Genomic DNA, 23,161 nt, shown 5'->3' on the forward strand with positions numbered 1-23,161 from the left:
ACGCACACATCTATCCCTCCCTCCGCCGGTTAGATCAGATCAGATCTCGCACCTTCTCTATTACCTTTAGGGGGTGTTTGTTTCAAAAAAAATTTGGCATTTGGGTGGGATATCAAATTCTATGATAAAAAAGTGAGTTTTTTTGGTTTTAAAATTCCATATATAAACTTGTTTGTTTCAAAACAAATTTTAGAATATCAAATCCCAAAATAATAAAAAAGTATTATATTTAAGGATTTGTGAAATCCTCTTTTTTGAGTGGGATGTAGGTGGATTTCAAAAGTGTTAGACAAATTAAGGATTTTAAATTCCAAAAAGTTTAAAACAAACAAAAATATTATAAATTATAGTATTCCAAATTCTAAAATATTATTAAAACAAATAAAGTTTTAGGAATCTCAACCCATAACAAATTACCTATGTATTTCAAATCTATCCTAAAATTATAAGGATTCCAAACAAACACCCCCTTAACCAGCTTCGCGCCCCCAGAACCCCCTGGTCGCCGACCGCGGCATCGAGTTTCATGGAGAGTTTTATCTCCGTGAAAGAGGTAACGATGATCCTTTATGTTTTTTAATCTCTTTGGTTAGGATTATGTTTTTTTCTATAAACTTAATTCGATCCGACCCTAATTTGAACGGAACGCAAACCCTAACTCAAATCTCCTCATCTCTCTTCGAGGCTCAACCTAATATTTAATCCTTTACTACATATGAATTGGATCCTATTGTGTGTATTAACTTGATTTTGACAGCAGTTCGTATGAGAATCCACGCCCCTCCCCCCCTGAGAATTGGAATTTTTGGTTGTCTTTTTGGCATTCACAAGGGAAAATTTGCAAAATAGTCCGTTTTTGCTAATTATTTAGCAAAATAGACTGTTTTGCTAAATAATTAGCAAAATAGATCTCTATTGAAAAAAATAGATCGATTTTGAAAAACAAGACTCAGAAAACATACGGGACTACTAGTCCCGTATGTTTAGAGCCAACTTAATCACGGATTAGTGACTCAGAAAACATACGGGACTAGTAGTCCCGTATGTTTTCTGAGTTCATCTCAATATTTTGTGAAATTTTCTGAGTTCACTAATCCGTGATTAAAACATACAGGACTACTAGTCCCGTATGTTTTCTGAGCTGTTTTGCAAAATAGACCTTTTTTTGGCCTGTTTACCAAAAAGAGGTTTATTTTGCTAATTATTTAGCAAAACGGTCTATTTTACTAAATAATTAGCAAAAACGGACTATTTTACAAATTTTCCCCATTCACAATCTCTTATTAAAAAAAATCACTTGCCATGGCGTGCTTGCGCTTAACCGCTATTAAGTGTTCGGTGAACCCGGAGTGCCCTCCTTGAGCAACTAATGCCTACATGATCTGAGGAGGAGCGCTTTGTACAAATGGCGAAGAGAGATGTCGGATTATGTCCGGATCGACAAAGTTAGGGTCACTCCGGTGTACAAGCATCTATATAATTGACTCTGTTTTCCCCTCTCCTAATTGTATGGTCAAAACCTACCTTTGTTTGATAATTAGTACGCATTCAAATTGTTTTCCGGTCCAAACTCTCATACTTCATGAAATCAAATTTGAGGAGACGTATAGAAGCAATTCTATGGTGCTCAATTCAAATTGTAAGATACATATCAAATATTTTTGTCCAAAGCTTCAAATACTCATGATTTGTGTGAAAAGAAAATTGTAGATTACATATATAATTAACTCTCAAATATTCTCTGAGTTTATTAGTTTCTAGGCAAATTTGAATTCATACATGTCTGGATTGTGCGCGTGCGCGTGTGTTAAAAAAAATCTTTACTCGGTTTGTGAAAGAAAATTTGAAAGGTCCTAAATCAATTCTAAAATGTTCTCTGATTCAAATTTGTAGATAAATTAAAATGTTAAGCGTACATGACCAGACTGTTTTCTTGTTCAAATATTTTAAGTATACGAAGCAAAAAGTTGAAAGTTTACATATGTAAACCAACCATCCAGATTTCTGTCTAGCTGCAAGAGGAATTATTTTTGAAGTTGTGTGCATGGTTCAAAACTAAAAATATTTTTAGTTTTAATTTTTGAACATTTTTCTAGCAGGATAGTCATTAAATTGGCATCAACTGCTGGTACTTTCATTGGTTAAGTGTTTCCACAAAAATTTCATTTTATATATGGTCTCAAGCATATACACATATTTTCCTAGTGGGACTAGTGTAATCTTTTAGCTATTCTGATAGTACTGATGTTAAAGTAAGAACAGTATTATGTATCCTAAATTCATTAGGGTCAGAATATTGTTTCGCTAAGATTAGGGAAGTTCAAACCTATAAATATAACATCCTCTCCTTTTCTCTTTGATAACTCATTGCCATAGGAAATATTTATGCAGCAATACTTTCATCATGTATGTTATCGTGGTTGTTTAATTCCGATGAAAAGAGTCAGGAAGAATATCACTGGAGGCCAACAGATTGAAATGAAGAAGAGAAACGTTCAGCAGAATCATTGCAGTAAACTGAAGTTGTACTTTTATCGTTTGCTTCTTCATTATTCAATTTGGATGGAGAAGACGGACAGGAGGAGGAGAATTAAAAAAATAAAGAGCAATCCTATTCTAAGCGAAGACATTATATCCAGTGAGATACTCCCTAGGCTCCCTGCAAAAGATGTGCTCAGGTGGAGGTCTGTGTCCAAATCTTGGAACGCTGTCATACCGAATCCTTTCCTTGCCCGCCTACACTTGGTTCGTGCGAGGAAAAGACTGCCGAAACTAATGTTCATAACTATTGATGGCTTGCGTCGTGGAATGAGCTTGTATGCCTACGACCTCAGTAGTAGTAGCAAAAGACACGGAGCTAGTCTTTTGTTTAATCATCTGTTATGCAAAACTGAACGGAGCTTATTCCGGCCACAACATTGCAATGGTTTGGTCCTGCTCTCTTTCGCCACTGGTCCGTTTTTTGTCTGCAAACCTGCTACTCAAGAGTTGGTTATCCTTCCAAAACGACACTCTCTGTCTTTCTGTTTTGTAGAGAATTTCGGTGCTGGTTTCAGTTTCATTCCGAGTAAATAATGCCTACAAAGTGGTTAGATATTTCCTTGGTTTCGGTGGCTTGCGCTTCGAAGTATTTACTCTGGGCTCAGACTCTTCGTGGCGAGTTATCTCAGATATTCCACCTCAGGGCTTCCTTTGATGAAGAAGTATTTATTGCCTTGAATCTAAAAGATGAAAAATTTCGAGTGGTTGATCCCCCATCCTCGGATTTGACCGATTATCACAATATGGAAATCTTCGGCTTTGAAGGGAAACCTTGTTTTGTTTACAACTGCCGATCCACAGCCACTTATAGCATGTGGATCTCCATGGATTGCGAGAATCATGAGTGGATCCCCATCTGCAGTTTCAGCATCGAGGGACGCGAAGACTGGGATTTTCGGCCTGTTTGCGTGCATAGTGGAAAGCTTCTTCTGCTGATCTCGAGTCGTGGCACTGGTTCCTGGGAAAGATTGGAATATTATGATCCTCAGAGCATATCGTTCACGTCGGTGGTTAAAGTTCGTAATGTGATTTTCGAGGGAAAGTGCCGTTTTCATGACCTTTGCAGGAGCGGACCCGTCCAAATGTATCTTGGCATTGAGAGCTTGGTGTCTGTTGGGGCCTAGAGTAGAACTGAGCTGACTGTCTTCGTTCTAGTCTTTAGTATTACCACTATTATCATAATTATTTATTACTTACAAAGATTTCTAACTGAGCTCTCGTGTGTTATGTCATCTCTAATTTCGTCTAATGTTTCTCTTCTTGTTTATTGATGATGGAAGTTAAATTTGCAAGTTGTTGTATGTGAAAACTGGGCAGTGAGTAGGCTCTGTTATTATGCTCTGTATTCAGATCGGTTAGTTTTATAAGTTTTTGCGTTTTGTGGTCAACCTTCATAAATTAGAACCAAAAAACATATTGTGGTTTTTCTGCAAAGCTTATTAGGGGTTTAGTGCGATTTTGAAAGATACTCGGGGTTTACTACAAAAAGCTGTATGTTCTTCCGGGTTTAGTGTAATTATACCCTTTTATTGTAAAGTTATTAAGAATATTTACCGCATATCTTTCTTTTTCATTTCAAACACTCTACAGGATCCATTTTTACCAAAGGGTAGACAATTGTCCTTTTAAATGCCATAGGTAATTCAAGTTAAATTTGCCATGCCCCTTCTCCGAAGAAAACAAATACACAACATTCTTGAAAAGCACATCACCAATGTAAATAACAAGTGAAAAAGGAACAAACAAACTCAAAAACAGCAACAAAACAGGCAATGTCATGTTCAGCAGCTTAATGTGAACACGTGATTGGGGGCCCACGTTATTGGCGATGCTACTTTTGTGTTCGTTGCCCGAGGATGATTATGGTACTTTTGTCCTAACTATGATTAATGGAAGAACTACTGTTAGTTACAATGAGGTGACCTCAGCGTTGGTGAATTATGAGTTGAGGAAGAGTGTTGATGAGTCCTCCGAGAAGGCATCGGGAGATGCATTAGTAGTTCAAGGCCGTGGTTCAAACCGAAGCAGAAGGTCGCGGTCTAGAGGTGCACATCGTGGGATTCGTAGGAATCAGTGTGCCTTTTGTAAAGAGGATGGACATTGGAAAGCAGAATGCCCAAAGTTAGATCGAGCCGAGAAGAATAAGGGGAAAGCTGTACAAGCTTCAGAGGTGAATGTTGTCAAGACTAGTGGCGACAGTTCAAATTCGGATTCTTCAGGCTATTCGTTGTCTGCACTACCGTCAGTTTGTGTTGCCAACTCTACAGAGTGGATGTTGGATTCGGGTGCTTCATACCACGTTTGCCCTAGGAGGGATTGGTTCTCCAGCTTTCAGAAGTTGGAAAGAGAGGATGTTGTGCTCATGGGTAATGGACATGCATGCTCTATTGGTGGTATTGGTACCGTTCGGATTAAGATGAGTGACGGGATGGTGCGGGAGTTGGAAGAAGTGAGGTTCGTTCCGCAGTTGTCGAAGAACATCATTTCACTAGGAGCTTTGGTGGCATCTGGCTATAAAGTGACCTTGGAGGATGCACGTTTGAAGGTCACATTGGGGTCCATGATTGTGATGAAGGGCGTCAGAAGGTGCAATTTGTATTATTTGCTCGGAAGCACGGCGATTGATAGTGAGATAACGACTTCATCAGATTCGGCTAGACTGTGGCATTGTTTGATGCTGGGTTATTTGATTGGTAATGCCGTGCATAGGTTGTTAAGGAGTGCTTTGACCTCCAGTTTGAAGTCCTGTGAACCCATTGGTATGAGCAAGAAGACCGAGGTGGAGTTTGGCACTTCTATCCATCATTCGAGGGGTCTTCTGAGGGGTGTTCATTCAGGCATTCGGGGGCCTTCCAAAGGAGCATCATTGGGAGGTAATCGGTATGTGGTTTCCGTAGTTGGGGATTTCTCTAGACATTGGTGGGTTGCAACCAAGTCCCGTTGGTGTGAAGTCCTAGAAGCCCGCAACAGATGGAGGAAGTGTGTTGGTAGAAAGGTAACCCGACGTTCTGATTATGGTAGGGGTTCTTTCTTACATTTGTGCCGAGCTCACGACAATTGGAGATACTTCATTGGTATGGAAACTTTGAGGCGACGTGATGAGATGGCAGATTTGGAGAGCTGTTCCTTTCTGGAGGAGGATCGGTGTTTGATGTCGAGCACTGGCATTGGTGTGCGGGCTACGACATGTTTGGGCCATCTTATGTATAGGTTGCCGACTGCTGCATGTAGAGATTTTGGATCTGGTGGAGCTGCTTCAGATTTTGGGTTGCGTCGGATGTTTAGCTACCTAGCACTTGGTCACATCATGGATGTGAGATTTGATCCGATAGCACATTTGGGATTCAGAGGCATGTTTGATTATCAGGTATTGGCTTCTGACTTTGTTCTGAGCAGGTATGTCACGTTTGACTCTCGGCAGGTGGAGAGTGGTGATCAGATCATTAGGACATCGCAGCGGGTGGAGAGTGATGTTACTCCACGTTGGGTGGAGACTCCAGATCATACTGCATCATTTGGAATTCCAGCTGATGTGACACAGATTGGGAATCGTGTTGATTTGGATGCAGATGATAGGTTGATTGATTCGAATGCAGCTGGTAGATGTAGTCTGGATATGGCCGTTGGTTCATCTCAGGTGGAGATGTTTGGATTGTTTTAGTTTAGGGCCATTGGAGGTGCTATCAGCCGTAGACTTGATTGTGATGTTGGAGAAGGGTTACGAACTCTTCTAGTGGATTGAGGCCTTTGGAGGCCGTTTTGGTGAACTACGTTCGGCTTGATTCCTTGGGCAAGAGGATACGTAGGCAGTCTTTACGATGCAGCCGGTTTGGATTAGTTGGGGGTGAGATCGATTTGGTGAGCGACATCGACATTTGGGGTGAGTGTTCGCACTCCCATTTGGGTCTCAGCAAGTGAGGTATTTGGTGTAGTCGGTGTAGGCTCAGTTTGATTTGGTGAGTAGACACTATTTGATTTGGGTTGAGTGTTCGCACTCCCGTTTGGGTCTCGACCTGTTGTGGATGAAGTCCGTTGTCATGAGTCCGTTGCCATGGCATACTGGATACAACAAGTGAGACATTTGTTTTGGTCGGTGTCGGCTCAGTTTTGGAAGAAACTTCGCCGAGGTGGAGAATTGTGAACACGTGATTGGGGGCCCACGTTATTTATGAACGCTCTTGTTTCTGCCGCTTGCTTCCGCGTGGAGTGATTTGCTTGTGGGGGCCACCTCTTATTCGTGAACGCGTTTTCGTGAATGCGTTAGCCGACACAATTTCTCCATATAAATAGGGTTCTTATTTCTAGGTTTTTTGGGTGTGCAAGGGGTGAAAAGTGCGGCTGCGGAACTCTGTTCGCGAGCGAGATTAGAGACTTTTGGAGATTTGTGCGGTTGCTGCAGATTTTTTTTCCGGTGTGAAAAGCAAAGCTGCAAAGGAGAGCCGCCGGTTTCAGAGAGTTTGTGTACCCTTTGAGAGAATATTTGTGTGAGGGATCTGAGAGTTTGTGAGAACCCCAGTTGTATTTCTCCCTCTAATAGTAGATCTCCCCCCTCCTTGCCCCGTGGACGTAGGCAATTTGCCGAACCACGTAAAATTTGTGTTCTTGCCGTGATTTGTAATAGCTTGTAGGTTCCCTCGACGCGCAGTCCTAGAGCTGACGAGAGGAAGAGCTGATATCTCACTTTGATGAGATATCTGGCTTTTTGGTTCTTGTTTCCTTTGAGAAACGAGAATTTCATTGTGATCTAATATCTTGTTGTGCACCTTGCGCACCGGAGGTGCTGCCGAAATTTCCGCTGCGCACAACACTTAACAGACAAAAGGAGGTCGTCACCGTCGAGGCTTGTAGGCAATGAAACTGACGCACTGAACTTATTTTTAAATATAATACTATTAAAATGTTTTTTCAAACAAAGTGGGGGATTGTTAGTATTTGTTTGTAAAAAACAAGATAGTCCCACATTGGAATTTTGAGCATTGTTTTAGAGGTTTAAAAGCATTGAATGCTTAGTGGGCTTTGAATAATGGATCAAAGTATAGGCTTCTAAACCCGCGTGCGGGTAGCGCGAATAATGCGCGATTTTGACGTGATTATTAGACGCACTTAGCACGCTTGCCGCTACCGCTTAAATGTTCTATTCAAATTGGACCGATTCGACGGGAACAATTTCTCTCGCTGGCAAGACAAGATGATGTTTCTTCTTACAGCATTGAAGATCTCCTACATTCTCAACCCCAATCTGCAGCCCATAGAAGATCCAAAACCAAGTGCAGATGGCAAACAACCTACTGAGGAGGAAATAGAAGAAATCAAAAAGCAGAAGGCAAAACGGGAGGAAGATGAAGTGTTGTGTCGCGGTCACATTCTGAACACACTTTCGGACCGATTATATGATCTTTTCACGAGGATAAAGTCGGCAAGGGAGATCTGGAACGCACTGGAATTTAAATACAAAGCCGAGGAGGAAGGTACAAACAAGTATTTAATTGCAAAATATCTAGAATATAAAATGGTTGATGACAAGTCTGTCCTAGAGCAAGTTCATGAATTGGAGGTTCTGGTTAATAAGATTCATGTTCTCAAAATAGTTCTTCCAGAGTCTTTTCAAGTTGCTGCAATTATTGCAAAACTACCATCAACTTGGAAAGATTATTCGAAGAAACTAATGCATAAAACTGAGGATATCTCTTTGGAACAACTTCAGAAGAATCTTAGAATTGAAGAGGAGTCACGCATACGTGATTCGAAAAATTCTGTCCAAAGTGATTGTAAGGTCCACACCGTGGAGAAGAATGAATCTTCGGTAAAAAATGTGAACCTTCAAGTAAAGAAAAGTGGACAACACTTTAAAAAGAAGAATTTTCAGAAGAAAAAGGGGTCCTGTTTTATTTGCGGCAAGCCTGGACATTTTGCTAAAGAATGTCGTCACAGAAAAAATAATAATGTAAAATCAAAGGCTTCTGCAAATATGATAGAAGAGAATCTGGTCGCTATGATTTCTGAAATCAATATGGCTTCTGTTAAGTCTGGATGGTGGCTTGATTCTGGAGCAACAATCCACGTTTGCAAGGACAAATCCTTGTTCAAAGGATTTGAAGAAATTTCGGAAATTACAGAAGTGCAAATGGGGAATAATGCTTGTGCAAAGGTTGCTGGAAAAGGGACTGTTGATATAGATTTTACTTCTGGAAAGAAATTGACTCTTATAAATGTTCTGTATGTACCCGAAGTTAGAAAGAACTTAGTTTCTGTTGATCTTCTTTGTAAGAAAGGGTTTCGGGTTGCTTTTGAGTCAAATAATGTTATCCTGTCTAAGAACGGGATGTTTGTGGGAAAGGGCTACTCTTGTGATGGAATGTATCAACTAAGTATTAATAATAAAGTTATATCTTCTGTTTATATTGTTGAGTCTTCATATTTATGGCATGATCGCTTAGCACATTTAAATTTTCGCTATTTGAAAAATATGAGAAAGTTAGACTTCATTAACTTTAATGGTGAATTTGATAAATGTGAAATTTGTGCTAAGTCTAAATTAACAAAGAAATCTTTTCCAAGTGTTTCTCGCAAAGATTCTAAAGTTTTAGATTTAATACATTCTGATATATGTGAATTGAATGGTATGTTAACTAGAGGAGGAAAAAGATACTTTATCACTTTTGTTGATGATTGCAGTAGATATATGTATGTTTATCTTTTAAGAATAAAAGATGAAGCTTTTGTTATGTTTAAAAAATACAAAACAGAAGTTGATTTATCTTTTAAGAACAAAAGATGAAGCTTTTGATATGTTTAAAAAATACAAAACAGAAGTTGAAAATCAACTTGAAAGGAAAATTAAAGTATTACGTTCTGATAGAGGTGGTGAATATTTTTCTGATAATTTTAATACTTTTTGTGAAGAACATGGCATTATTCATCAATGTACAGCACCTTATACTCCCCAACAGAATGGTTTAGCCGAAAGAAAAAATAGAACTTTACAAGAAATGATAAATTGTATGCTTAATAATGCTAAGTTACCTTTAAATTTATGGGGAGAAGCATTGTACACAGCATGTTATATTCATAATAGGATTCCCTCTAAAAAGTCAAATATAAGCCCTTATGAGTTATGGAAAGGTAGAAAACCTAATCTGTCATATTTTAAAGTGTGGGGGTGTTTGGCTTATTATAGAGTTCCTGATCCTAAAAGAACAAAACTTGGACCTAGAGCCTTTAAAAGTGTTTTTGTCGGATATGCTGAAAATAGCAAAGCATATAGACTACTTGATTTATCTTCTAATACTATTGTTGAATCTAGAGATGTTGAATTCTTTGAAAATAAATTTTCTGTAGATTCTGAAAATGTTGAAAATGTTGAAAATGTTCCTATTCTGCTTAACTCTAATAATATTTCTAGTTCTGATTTTCTTGCTAAGGAAACGAATACATCTAAAGAAATATCAGAGCCAAGAAGAAGTACTAGAGCAAGAAAAGAGAAATCTTTACCTTCAGATTTTATTTCTCCTGAACAAATTATTTTTCTTGTTGAAGGTGATAGGAATAATAATGTTTTAAATAAACATCCTATAAGTTTTAATACAAGTGATGATCCTAAAACATTTATAGAAGCAATGTCATCTAGAGATGCTTCATTTTGGAAAGAAGCTGTCAATGATGAAATGGATTCTATAATGGGAAATAGTACTTGGATTTTAGTAGATTTACCTCAAGGATCAAAGCCAATAGGATGTAAATGGGTTTTTAGAAGAAAATATCATTCTGATGGTTCTGTTCAAGCTTTTAAGGCTAGATTAGTAGCCAAAGGGTTTAGACAAAAAGAAGGCATAGATTATTTTGATACATATGCACCTGTCGCACGTATAACATCTATTAGAATTCTTTTTGCTTTGGCATCTATACATAAGTTATTTGTGCATCAAATGGATGTCAAGACTGCCTTTTTAAATGGAGATTTAAATGAGGAGGTTTACATGGAATAACCAGAAGGTTTCATTCTTCCAGGAAATGAAAGAAAAGTATGTAAACTAATTAAATCTCTTTATGGTCTTAAACAAGCACCAAAACAATGGCATGAAAAATTTGATTCTGTTATTTTGTCTTATGGTTTCAAACATAATAGTGCTGATAAGTGTATTTATTCTAAATTCACTGATAAATATGGTGTGCTTGTCTGCTTGTATGTGGATGACATGTTAATATTCGGCACTAATATGATTGGCATAAATGAGACTAAAGAGTATCTATCTTCTATGTTTAAAATGAAAGATTTAGGAGAAGTGGATACTATTTTAGGGATCAAAGTTAGAAAACATAGTGGGGGTTTTTCTTTAAGCCAATCACATTATACTGAAAAAATAGTGAATAAATTTAATCATCTTGGTTTTAAAGAAGTTAACACTCCTTTTGATCCCAGTGTCAAATTGACTGCCAATTCTGGTAGAGCTGTAGCACAGCTTGAGTATGCTAGTGCAATTGGTTCTTTAATGTATGCCATGCATTGTACTAGACCTGATATTGCATTTGCTGTATGCAAATTAAGTAGATACACTAGTAATCCAAGTGTAGAACATTGGAAAAGCATTTCCAGGATTTTTGGATATTTAAAGAAAACCAAAAATCTGTGTTTGTTCTATAATGATTATCCGGCTGTATTAGAGGGATACACCGATGCAAGCTGGATGACTAGTGTTGGAGACAACCAATCCACTTCTGGAATGGTTTTTACACTTGGTGGAGGAGCAGTTTCTTGGGCAAGCAAGAAACAAACATGTATCTCACACTCCACCATGGAATCTGAATTCATTGCTTTAGCAGCAACTGGTAAGGAGGCTGAATGGATTAGGAACTTATTGCTAGATATTAAGTTATGGCCGAGTCCAATGCCTCCTATCTCTATCTATTGTGATAGTCAAGCCACTTTGTCAAGGGCTTATAATTGTACATATAATGGTAAGTCTAGACACATAAGTCTAAGACATGAATATGTGAGACACTTGATACAAGATAGTGTCATAACTATTGTCTATGTCAAGACAAATAAAAATTTGGCTGATCCATTTACAAAACCTCTAGCAAGAGAGGTAGTAAAGATGACATCAAGTGAAATGGGGCTGAAACCTTATATTTAAAATCACCAGGAATGGTAACCCAACCATTTACTAGAACTAAACTGGTTAAATGGTTTAAATGGGTAATAACAAGTTTCTGAAAGTGATTGATTGATATTGACGCATTAAGCCCTAAAAGATAATGTCAATATCGTCCATTACGGAATAAGAGGATGAGTTATGCTCTTAATGAAAGTCTAATACATTATTGTTGTGTGTTTAAAGTAATGGAAAACACATTGTAGACGTTTCACCTATATGAACTTAGAAGTGGTGCCGCTTCTTAAAAGAACTAAAGGTTTGTTCTTTAAAGAGTTCATGAACCAGGAATAAGCACAAGGCCATAACAGTGCTAAAATATTAATTCTCATTGAAACAAGAGATTAGTGTATGTACAATATTCTCCGGTTCTATCACAAAGAGTAATTAGTTTAATGTTAAGGCAACTAACGACTTTGATAGAACTTTGAGGTATTTGTACTAAGTAAAGGTTTAAATCGAAAGATACCTCTACATATGTATACTTATCTCATTTTGTACATATTGCAGATTATTTTTAAATATAATACTATTAAAATGTTTTTTCGAATTTTAAAAAATTATGAAAAGACAAGTGACTGTTGAAAAGTGGCTGTTTGTTCTAAGGGGTGTTTTGAAAAGTTGTGACTGTTGGAAGCACTTTTTCAAAACCTATAAATAGTTCATGTTTTCATATATTTAAAAACAATTCTTTCTCTGAATCTTTTCTATCAAAAACTTCTGCAATATTACAAACTTGTTTCACAACGAATTAAGGAAAATTCCAGATTTGCTTACTGGAATTTTCATTTTCTGTTGTATCCTGGGAAGAAAATTTGCATTAACCCGAAGCAACTTTGAATATCAAGTGGGGGCAAATATTTCTTTAAGGAAAGTGTTTCACGCCTCAGAATTTCTGTCTCCTTTAATTTTAAATCTAACACGCCTTCGGGTACTCCGCCTTGCAAGCCTCCAATTCCTTCACCACCTGAACGGCGTCGGTGCATCCGAACATGGGCAGCTTCCACATTGTCCGGTAGCGTCCGTCATAGTATCCTGGCGATGCGCCGTTCTCACGGTAAACGAATGCTCCCTGTATTTAACAAGTAAACATCCGTCTGTTTTTTTATATATAATTACAATTGAGGAGTATTAAATGGTTAAAATAATTTTATGTTTTAGAATCAGAATGTTCCAAATTTGAGTACAAATAATGCTTTGGGCGATGAGAATGACGAAATCAGAGGAATAAATCAAGGATGCATGATTTTATTGATTATATTTAGGATAAGGGGAAATCTCTTCTTCCTTGACAAATTACACGACAGTGGAGCTCCACAAAATTATGTTAGATGATAATAGTCATGTACGATATTGAAGATAGATGAACTTTGTTTGTAGTAAACAAGAAAATAGGACGAGGGGAATTCTATGTTCATAGAATTGCACCTCCCTCGTACGTCACTTTTTCAACTATATAATTTTATTTTTCTATTGCAAAAGACTATAAAAATGCTTACAACAGCCAAATTCCTATTAGTGCCATGCTCTCGTTGTTTTAACATGCTCTGCATTTTCGAACATTGTTCTTAAGAATTACTGACAAGCATATTGGAAATAATAGTATTATTTTAATTTGCCTCGTCTTGACTTTAACAAAAAATATTAGAGATTTGTTGATGATGTCGTCAGAACTAGGAGCTGAGGTCTTCCCTCTGCCGATTACATTAATAATGACTTCGGGATATTCATTTTCGGTGATCCTCTTCTTGTGATGACGTTGTCACTTGGCAGGCATGGCGACGTTTGTCAATCGGTCAGATATATTGATCGTCGAGGCGCGGATGTGCAACAGTGACATTCCGAGAGGACTGCGGAAATAAGCCGCTCACATTGACATGAATGAGCTGTTTGTTGCGTAGGTCTTCCTCTCGACAGCAATTCCCGGAAGTCGGAGACTTGGGATGGATCTCTCACAGAGCGTGAGGATGGAGATGGAACCCCCTGTCCGTTAGTGGGTGGGATTGATTCTTGACGAACATGAATCTTAAATCCATGTTGATCTTTCTGAACTTGACGGGCCACATCGCGTTCTGGAGAAGAAACGCAGGGGTCACATCTGGTTTTGTGAACGCTAGGCTGAGGCTTGCGTTTCTGAGGTGAAACGTGCCCTTGGGGGTCACGTTTTGGTTGAACGCACTTCTGATGTGTGTGTTTGGTTGATGAAACGTGCCCTTGGGGGTCACGTTTTGATGTTGAAACGCACTTCTGAGGTGTGCGTTTACTTTTGAAAATGCATTCCTGAATACTGCGTTCGTGATGATCAACGAGGTCTGAAGACCCACATTCTGGTTTGGAAACGCACTCGTGAGAGTTGCGTTCAACTTTAGAAATGTTTCCTTGAGGGCTGCATTTTAAATGAACAACGCACCACTGAGGGTCGAGTTTAAGTTGTATCACGCGGGGCTCGTAGTTGGGCTCGTCACCACGAAGTGTGTGTTCTGAAGCAGAAGTGCAGCGCTCAGGCAGAGGCTCACAAACGCGACCTTCGCGTTGGTGAAGGGATCGACAATTTCGTAGGTGTGCTCGTCGTATGGATCTTCCCCATTGTCGAGCGGCGTTCTTTTTAGCCTGTTTTAAGGCCTTGGTAGCGATATCGTCGGCGTGGGTTGAACTTTCCTCCACCACAGGCCTTTTATGACCCGTTACACGCCGTGTCGACTAGGGTGTGGAGCTTTTAACTCGTTAAACGAGTTTGGCAGAGTCGGAGCCCATTCATTCAAAGGAGGGGCGGTTTAAGCAATCTTGGCCAAAGTAGAGGACTTTCTTCGGCACTGTAGCAACAGTTAGAGTTTTGATCTCTTTGGAGATCTTGCGGATGTTGCGCCTAGCCTTAGAGCTAAGCGATCCAGAGGAAAGAGCTTTCCCGTACTTGGCTTGGTCGAACTTTACGACGAGAGTTTCGATGGTTGTTCCAGCAAGATGGACGTCGGATTGCGCTACCACTTCTTCGTCAGAGAAGCTTTTCCCTAGCGGAGTCGCCATCTTTTGTTTGGTAGAAAAATTTGCAAGAAGAAAATAGAGAATTGAATTTGATTTATTCCTTCTAACTTCTTAGAAAAAGAATGTTTACAACTTTTCCTAGTCGAATGCTCGTGTTGAGTTTTCTCTCCGTTGACGATCTGAATGTCTCCCTTTACTGGAACAATAAACTTGTGTGGCAAGTATGAAAAGAACTCTTAACGAGTTTATGAACTCAGTGCGAGTTTTAAACTCTGTAAAAAGAGTTGTTTGAACCAAAAATTCGGTTAATAACCAAGTGAATTTACTATTGCTGAAGGATGCTTCAAGATCTCTTTGTTGCCAAGAAACTCTCTAGCCGATCTCCTGGAGATTTGATCCGAAAACCGAACTTCTAAGCCTTCAAGAAAAATTCGATTCCATATCCCAAAAATCGAACCCCTTACTCGGTTGAGTAAGTTAGTTATTTATAGGGGGATAAGAGGGTGTAACTAACCCCTTAATCCGCTCCTAAGTGAGCGAGATTCCCTCAGATCATGGGGGGAAATGATTCTGAAATCGTTCAGCTCATGTTTGAATTAGTCAAATGCCCAGGTTAGCGTTACAGGCCCTAACTCTGTGTCTTAGGCTTGAGACGCAGAGTTGGGCGTCTGCTGAACGTTGAAAACGCATGAGCCGCCTGTGTTTTGAAGATTGAACGCAGAGGTGAACTCTGCGTTTAGAAGTGGTTGTTGACTTGTTACCTCTTCTATTGGAGCGTTTGCAAAGACCTTTGTTCTGTAATCTTCGCTTTAGCTATTTGGGATGTGAGAGTCGTCAGATTGTAACTCTCATGGTTGATTGTGAAGGCTATTGAATCATAACTTTTATCAGTCATAGTGAAGGTCGTTGAATTGTAACATATCTCGATCTACGTAACAATCCTCTAATTGCAGCTTTCGTTTTATTGACATGAAAGTCGTTTGATTGTAACTTTTATTGTCGAGATGTTGATTGAAGTTTGATAGGGATCAACTATCTGTTGTGATTTTTAGACATCCTACAACCGTGTTTTGTAAAAATTCAATATGGGCGACGCTAAGCCAGTCAGCACACCCTTGACCAGTCATTTTCGCATATCAAATGATCAATCTCCTCAGTCAGATGAAGAGAAAGATAGTATGACTAAGGTTCCTTACGCCTCAGCCATTGGAAGCTTGATGTATGCAATGGTCTATATGAGACCAGACATTGGCCATGCAGTGGGAGTGGTCAGCCGGTTTATGTCGAATCCAGAAAGAGCTCATTGGGAAGCGGTCAAGTGGATTCTGAGGTATCTATGAGGCACCACACAGAAGTGTTTGCACTTTGGTAAAGGAGAGATGGAAGTGCAAGGGTACGTAGATGCAGACTTCGAAGGTGAAGTTGATCATCGAGGAAGCACCATCGGCTATGTATTCACTGTCGGAACTACAATTATTAGTTGGATGTCACAGATACAGAAGATTGATACTCTATCCACTACAGAAGCTGAGTATGTAGCAGTGACTAAAACCAACAAAGAGATGATATGGCTTCAAGGTTTGTTAACAGAGCTGAGATTCAAACAGGAGAGGAATGTTTTGCACAGTGATAGTCAGAGTGCGATACACTTGGCTAAGAATTCTGCATTTCACTCTAGAACGAAGCATATTGGACTTCGGTACCACTTCATCAGATCTCTGTTGGAAGATGACGTATTGAAACTGGAGAAGATTTCAGGAAGTAAGAATCCAGCAAATATGTTAGTAAAGACGATGACCATTCAGAAACTGGAGTTATGCGTAACTTCAGTTGGCCTTCATGCATAGGTGATGAGGGCGGAGCCACACAGGAGAAAGTGCTTATTGAGATAGCATGCTAACGGCGGTTTGATCTCCAAGTGGGAGATTGTCGGAATCGGGTGTAGACCAAACCTCGAGCAGGCGAGGATGACGACGAGCTCATGGCGGGCGAGCTTTGCAGGCAAGGTCGAGGCGTCCTTCAGGCGAGCTCGACGAGATCCGTAGGCGAGCTCATGGCGAACGTGGTCAGGCGAGCTCCTCGAGCGCAGGCGAGCTCCTCACAGGCTGTCGACAGCCTATCGACAACTCAGCTAGGGTTTCCCTATAAAAGGGAAACCCAGATCTCGTAGGGGCTGTGCGCGTTGCTTCTTCTCTCTCTCGCGATTTTCCCTCTGGCGGCGGCTCTCTCTCTCCTCTCTCGCGATCTCTGTTCTTTCTCCTTCAGCTCACGAGATTTTGAGGAAGGGAATTAAAGAAGAGGAGAATTTATTGAGGGGAATTTATTAAAGATGGGGAATCAACACTGTAGCTACAGTGTTGACTTGTATTTTGAGAGATCTCACGTTTGAGATCTGCTCTTGTATTGTAATTTCTTATTGATTAATAAAAAATTAATTGTGTGGCTCCCGAGGACGTATACAAGTTTGCCGAACCTCATAAATCTTGGTATAATTTTTTCTATACTGTGTTTTTCGCTGTTAAAGGGGTTTAGTATAGCCCTGGGTATTCCCCAACAAGTTTAAATCCTCACTAAACAAAAAACTACTTCAAAATGCGTTATATGATGATAGTGTTTCCACCGTAACGAGCAGTCCGCTCATCCTTGTACTCGCACTTATCGTAATTGAACTGAGGTTCACATTTTCTCTTATGGGTGAACCACGGATATCCAAGTACCAAAATATGAGTTCAGACTTTATAATAACACTGTGTACATTGGGTGATTTATATAATTCATGAGTGTTTAAATTTTGGCTATTCCATTTATGGTGCGAATAACCAGCTCCTGCTCTGATAGAATTTGCATTCAATTGTGATTAAAGAAGTGGGCTGTGGTTACACCTCGTCGAAACACATTTGGCCCAATAAAACTACCTAATTTCCTATAGCAGCACTGCCTTTAGAGTTAGGCGGTTTTGCAGGACGAGGCTCAATTAAAAATGTAATAGATTGACTATATAGCTGCGGCTTTACGGTGTTCTCAATCAGGCCCATGGAATCAAGAGAAAAAGGACAAGATGAAAGTTTTTAGGGAAAATTGCTTGGGGGAACCAAATTAAATTGGCTCATTCATCCCCACCCTCAGTTCAAGAACTATAACCCAAAAATTCTTAAACCGAAAAAGTAGTGCAAGCAACCCCCAAGTACTGTGTAAACCCACTACCCAATAAATCCATTCCCAATTTACCCTTCCCCATTTAATACTCCCAGATCCCATTTCCCCTTGAGCTGACCCCAAGACCTCCCCCTCCCCCAACACGGCAAGCCCTCATCCTCCGCCTCCGGCGAGGTCCACATCATCTGCGTAGACGGCCACGACGACAACGACGTCATCCTCGCCGGCGCCACTCTCTGTCGCACACCCTCCGAGACATCTCCGACGATCAAAAAGCCTCGATCGCCGACTTCTTCGACGTCGCCGCAGGATCCGGCGCCGGCGGAGTCCTTGACTCCATGCTGTTCACCGAAGGCCCCGACGGCCGCCCATTCTTCTCCGCCGCCGACGCCGGAGACCTCCTCTCCAAGAACCCTAGCTTCCTCTCAAGGCGGAGCGATTCTTCAACGCTAGCAGCCGCCCAACATTGAAACGTGTTCAGGGATCGCCCAACATTCTAAATTTAGTAATTTGAACAGAATGATTTTTTATGAATTGCAGTGTATTAGAATAATTTGGTCAACGGGTTATCAATTGATCTTTCTAAAAGTTAAATAGAAATAATTACTAGCCAGATTTTCTTGTTCTTGTTAGCATTGAATATTGGATTGGTACTTCTTGCCTCTGAGATTATTTGTATTCATGCCTCTGTTTATCACTCGTCTGGATTTAATCTGTGTAAATCTAGATTATAGTTTTTATTTTAGAAAAAATAATAATTTTGAATAACTAGTTTATAGCGCCAAGGTTGCCAACTATATATTAACCCCTTCTGCTCCTTGTAGGAGATGACATTGGAAGAGTATGAGAAAATAAAGGAGGACGACGGGATCGCCTTTCGTCTTCTCGACGGCCGACGCGACAGAGTATGAGAAAATAAAGGAGGACGACGGGATCGCCTTTCGTCTTCTCGACGGCCGACGCGACGGAGGTGAACAACTACGATTTCGAGGTCGACGACGTCTGTAGGGCTGCCACGCGTGCCGACTTCTTCAGTTTGTTAGTGATGTTTCTGCTTGAACTATGTATAAGATATGTAATATAGTTGTGAGAAAGGTTTTTTTTGTTTAAATGTAAGTAAGGTTCCTCTTTTTAGTTGTGTTTGTTGATTGAATGAGCTCTCTTGAATATGTGATGTTTGAGAAAATGCCTATGAGATAGAGTGATGTGTTTTTTAGTTGGGCACAATTTTTATGAATGTAAGGTGTTTGAGAAAATGTGTACGATATGGAACACCAATATGCATGTAATAGAGGAATGGTATGCTGGCAATGGAAGTAGTTGCTAAATGTTAGTGGTTTCTGATGTGGTTTCTGAAGAATGGTTTTGTGTTTGTAACTTCATGATGTATTTTTTGTTTGATGGGTTGAAATCCTTTGTAAGGATGATTTTGATCCAATTAGAGTTCAATTTGAGAGTGTTGTTATGTTTCTTAGTTATTCAATGTTAAATGGAAAAATGAGGGAACATATATGCATGCACAAGTAACCGTAAATGTGACAAATAAGCATATCATGTGATATTTTAATGTTATATGTGGCAATTCAATCGTACATGTGACAGTTCTACCTTATATGTGATATTTAGATCTGATTTGTGATATTTGGGTGTTGTATGTGATATTTGGGTGTTGTATGTGATATTTGAGTGTTGCTTGTGACATTTGTGGTTTATACGTGACATTTGTGTGTTGTATGTGATATTTGAGTGTTGATTGTGACATTGGTTGTTTATACATGATATTTGGGTGTTGTATGTGATATTTGAGTGTTGTATGTGATATTTGAGTGTTGCTTGTGACATTTGTGGTTTATACGTGACATTTGTGTGTTGTATGTGATATTTGAGTGTTGATTATGACATTTATTGTTTATACGTGATATTTGGGTGTTGTATGTGATATTTGAGTGTTGTATGTGATATTTGGGTGTTGTATATGATATTTGGGTGTTGTATGCAATATTTGAGTGTTGTTTATGCATTTGTTGTTTATATGTGATATTTGGATGTTGTATGTGATATTTGGGTGTTGCTTACATTAGAAAGACCGCAAATGAAAGTTACCACAAATGAAAGTTACTAAACAAGTTTTACATCTTGGTATTATAAATCAAAAAATTCTCATAAAAATTCACAGTCATCGATGAACCTTATGAGATGATCCTAATCGAGGAATCAGAGAGGATCCCAAACGACAATAGCAAGTGACTCGTCTCATGTGTGACATTTACTCATCTCATGTGGAATGACTATTAGATGTGACTTATATCTGTTATATGTGATATTTGGGTGTTGCTTGTAACATATGTTATTTATACGTGACACATGACTGTAATTTATAATATTTGGCTGTCATTTATTGATAGTGAATGTGTCATGTATAAACAACAAATGTCACAACCAACACTCAAATATCACATACAACACACAAATGTCACGTATAATCCACAAATGTCACAAGCAACACTCAAATATCACATACAACACTCAAATATCACATACAACACCCAAATATCACGTATAAACAATAAATGTCATAATCAACACTCAAATATCACATACAACACACAAATGTCACGTATAAACCATAAATATCACAAGCAACACTCAAATATCACATACAACACTCAAATATCACATACAACACCCAAATATCACGTATAAACAACAAATGTCACAATCAACACTCAAATATCACATACAACACACAAATGTCACGTATAAACCACAAATGTCACAAGCAACACTCAAATATCACATACAACACCCAAATATCACGTATAAACAACAAATGTCACAATCAACATTCAAATATCACATACAACACACAAATGTCACGTATAAACCACAAATGTCACAAGCAACACTCAAATATCACATACAACACCCAAATATCACGTATAAACAACAAATGTCACAATCAACACTCAAATATCACATACAACACACAAATATCACGTATAAACCACAAATGTCACAAGCAACACTCAAATATCACATACAACACCCAAATATCACAAATCAGATCTAAATATCACATATAAGGTAGAACTGTCACATGTACGATTGAATTGCCACATATAACATTAAAATATCACATGATATGCTTATTTGTCACATTTACGGTTAATTGTGCATGCATATATGTTCCCTCATTTTTCCATTTAACATTGAATAACTAAGAAACATAACAACACTCCCAAATTGAACTCTAATTGGATCAAAATCATCCTTACAAAGGATTTCAACCCATCAAACAAAAAATACATCATGAAGTTACAAACACAAAACCATTCTTCAGAAACCAACAACTAAAAAGAGGAACCTTACTTACATTTAAACAAAAAAAACCTTTCTCACAACTATATTACATATCTTATACATAGTTCAAGCAGAAACATCACTAACAAACTGAAGAAGTCGGCACGCGTGGCAGCCCTACAGACGTCGCCGACCTCGAAATCGTAGTTGTTCGCCTCCGTCGCGTCGGCCGTCGAGAAGACGAAAGGCGATCCCGTCGTCCTCCTTTATTTTCTCATACTCTTCCAAGGTCATCTCCTACAAGGAGCAGAAGGGGTTAATATATAGTTGGCAACCTTGGCGCTATAAACTAGTTATTCAAAATTATTATTTTTTCTAAAATAAAAACTATAATCTAGATTTACACAGATTAAATCCAGACGAGTGATAAACAGAGGCAGGAATATAAATAATCTCAGAGGCAAGAAGTACCAATCCAATATTCAATGCTAACAAGAATAAGAAAATCTCGCTAGTAATTATTTCTATTTAACTTTTAGAAAGATCAATTGATAACCCGTTGACCAAATTATTCTAATACACTGCAAATCATAAGAAATCATTCTGTTCAAATTACTAAATTTAGAATGTTGGGCGATCCCTGAACACGTTTCAATGTTGGGCGGCTGCTGGCATTGAAGAATCGCTCCGCCTTGAGAGAAAGCTAGGGTTCTTGGAGAGGAGGTCTCCGGCGTCGGCGGCGGAGAAGAATGGGCGGCCGTCGGGGCCTCCGGTGAACAGCATGGAGTCAAGGACTCCGCCGGCGCCGGATCCTGCGGCGACGTCGAAGAAGTCGGCGATCGAGGCTTTTTGATCGCCGGAGATGTCTCGGAGGGTGTGCGACAGAGAGTGGCGCCGGCGAGGATGACGTCGTCGTCGTCGTGGCCATCTACGCAGATGATGTGGACCTCGCCGGAGGCGGAGGATGAGGGCTTGCCGTGTTGGGGGAGGGGGAGGTCTTGGGGTCAGCTCAAGGAGAAATGGGATCTGAGAGTATTAAATGGGGAAGGGTAAATTGGGAATGGATTTATTGGGTAGTGGGTTTACACAGTACTTGGGGGTTGCTTGCACTACTTTTTCGGTTTAAGAATTTTTGGGTTATGGTTCTTGAACTGAGGGTGGGGATGAATGAGCCAATTTAATTTGGTTCCCCCAAGCAATTTTCCCAAGTTTTTATGGGCTGAAAATGAGGCTCGTAGACATTCGGAGGACTTACAAATCAAAAGTGAGGAACAAGGACAAAGGTTCAGAGCATGGTGGGCTTAGATTAAAAATTGTAGATACAATGATGATTATGAAACTAACCCACCTAACAAAAAGTAGTTTCATTATTTACAAAACAATTTGTTCAATAAGGTATAAGATGCTATTAACCTAATTAAATTTTATTCCCTAGTTCAAAGTACGGAGTAAATTCTGATTTGATACTAATTTGAAGTCTACATCAATGATTATTATCATCTGAAAGGGTGATTTTAAGATACATCTAAAATTTGGAAATACATATGAGAAAACTTTAAATTGATTGACTTGACAATAGCATTTACAAATCATATCATAACCTGGCAAATGACTATTCTTCTATATTATCAATAATTAAAAGGACTACAGGTACTTTTTTTTTCAAGGGAAAAGACTACAAATACTATACCACTTTTTATTTAAAGATAAAACATGTAAGGTATTATTGGAATTATTATAATCAACTATGAGTTTTCTATTATATCGTGTTTTCCTTATTTTTCAATGTGAAAGTAGAATACAAGTTGTAACATGCTTAGCACTATCAATATATTATTGAATCCTACGCTACTAGCTCACATCCACAAACACAAGCTTCTCACCTCAAAAGCAATCAAGTAGGATAGCCAATCGATGAGCATCAAAATTAACCATATATACTTAAAATCAAAATTCTCACTCTCGATCCCAATTAGAAGAGCGTTTGATGACTCAAATGACATAGCGATTAAAAAGAGGAGAAGGTCAAT

At 39.0% G+C, this 23,161-nt stretch overlaps 1 protein-coding gene across 2 annotated transcripts; it reads left to right on the plus strand.

Annotated features, from left to right (window-relative positions):
- On the plus strand, positions 439–3,174 carry LOC109830991 (putative F-box protein At2g02030). 2 transcript variants are annotated; one of them, XM_020398361.1, is made up of 2 exons: positions 439–553; positions 2,377–3,174. In XM_020398361.1, the coding sequence occupies exons 1-2, from the start codon at positions 527–529 to the stop codon at positions 3,073–3,075; spliced, it is 726 nt and encodes a 241-aa protein (XP_020253950.1). In that variant the 5' UTR covers positions 439–526; the 3' UTR covers positions 3,076–3,174. The 2 variants fall into 2 exon arrangements, with proteins under 2 accessions (XP_020253950.1, XP_020253995.1); XM_020398406.1 differs by having other exon boundaries at positions 2,392–3,174.

This window comes from Asparagus officinalis, chromosome 1 (genome assembly GCF_001876935.1).
Source record: "Asparagus officinalis chromosome 1, Aspof.V1, whole genome shotgun sequence".
Lineage (NCBI taxonomy): Eukaryota > Viridiplantae > Streptophyta > Magnoliopsida > Asparagales > Asparagaceae > Asparagus > Asparagus officinalis.

What these genes read in the sequence shown, in the direction of transcription:
- LOC109830991 (XM_020398361.1), top strand. Translation starts at nt 527, where the DNA reads ATGGAGAGTTTTATCTCCGTGAAAGAG. An exon ending in GTTTTATCTCCGTGAAAGAG is followed by an intron (nt 554 to 2,376) that starts GTAACGATGATC and finishes TCATTGCCATAG; the next exon opens with GAAATATTTATGCAGCAATA.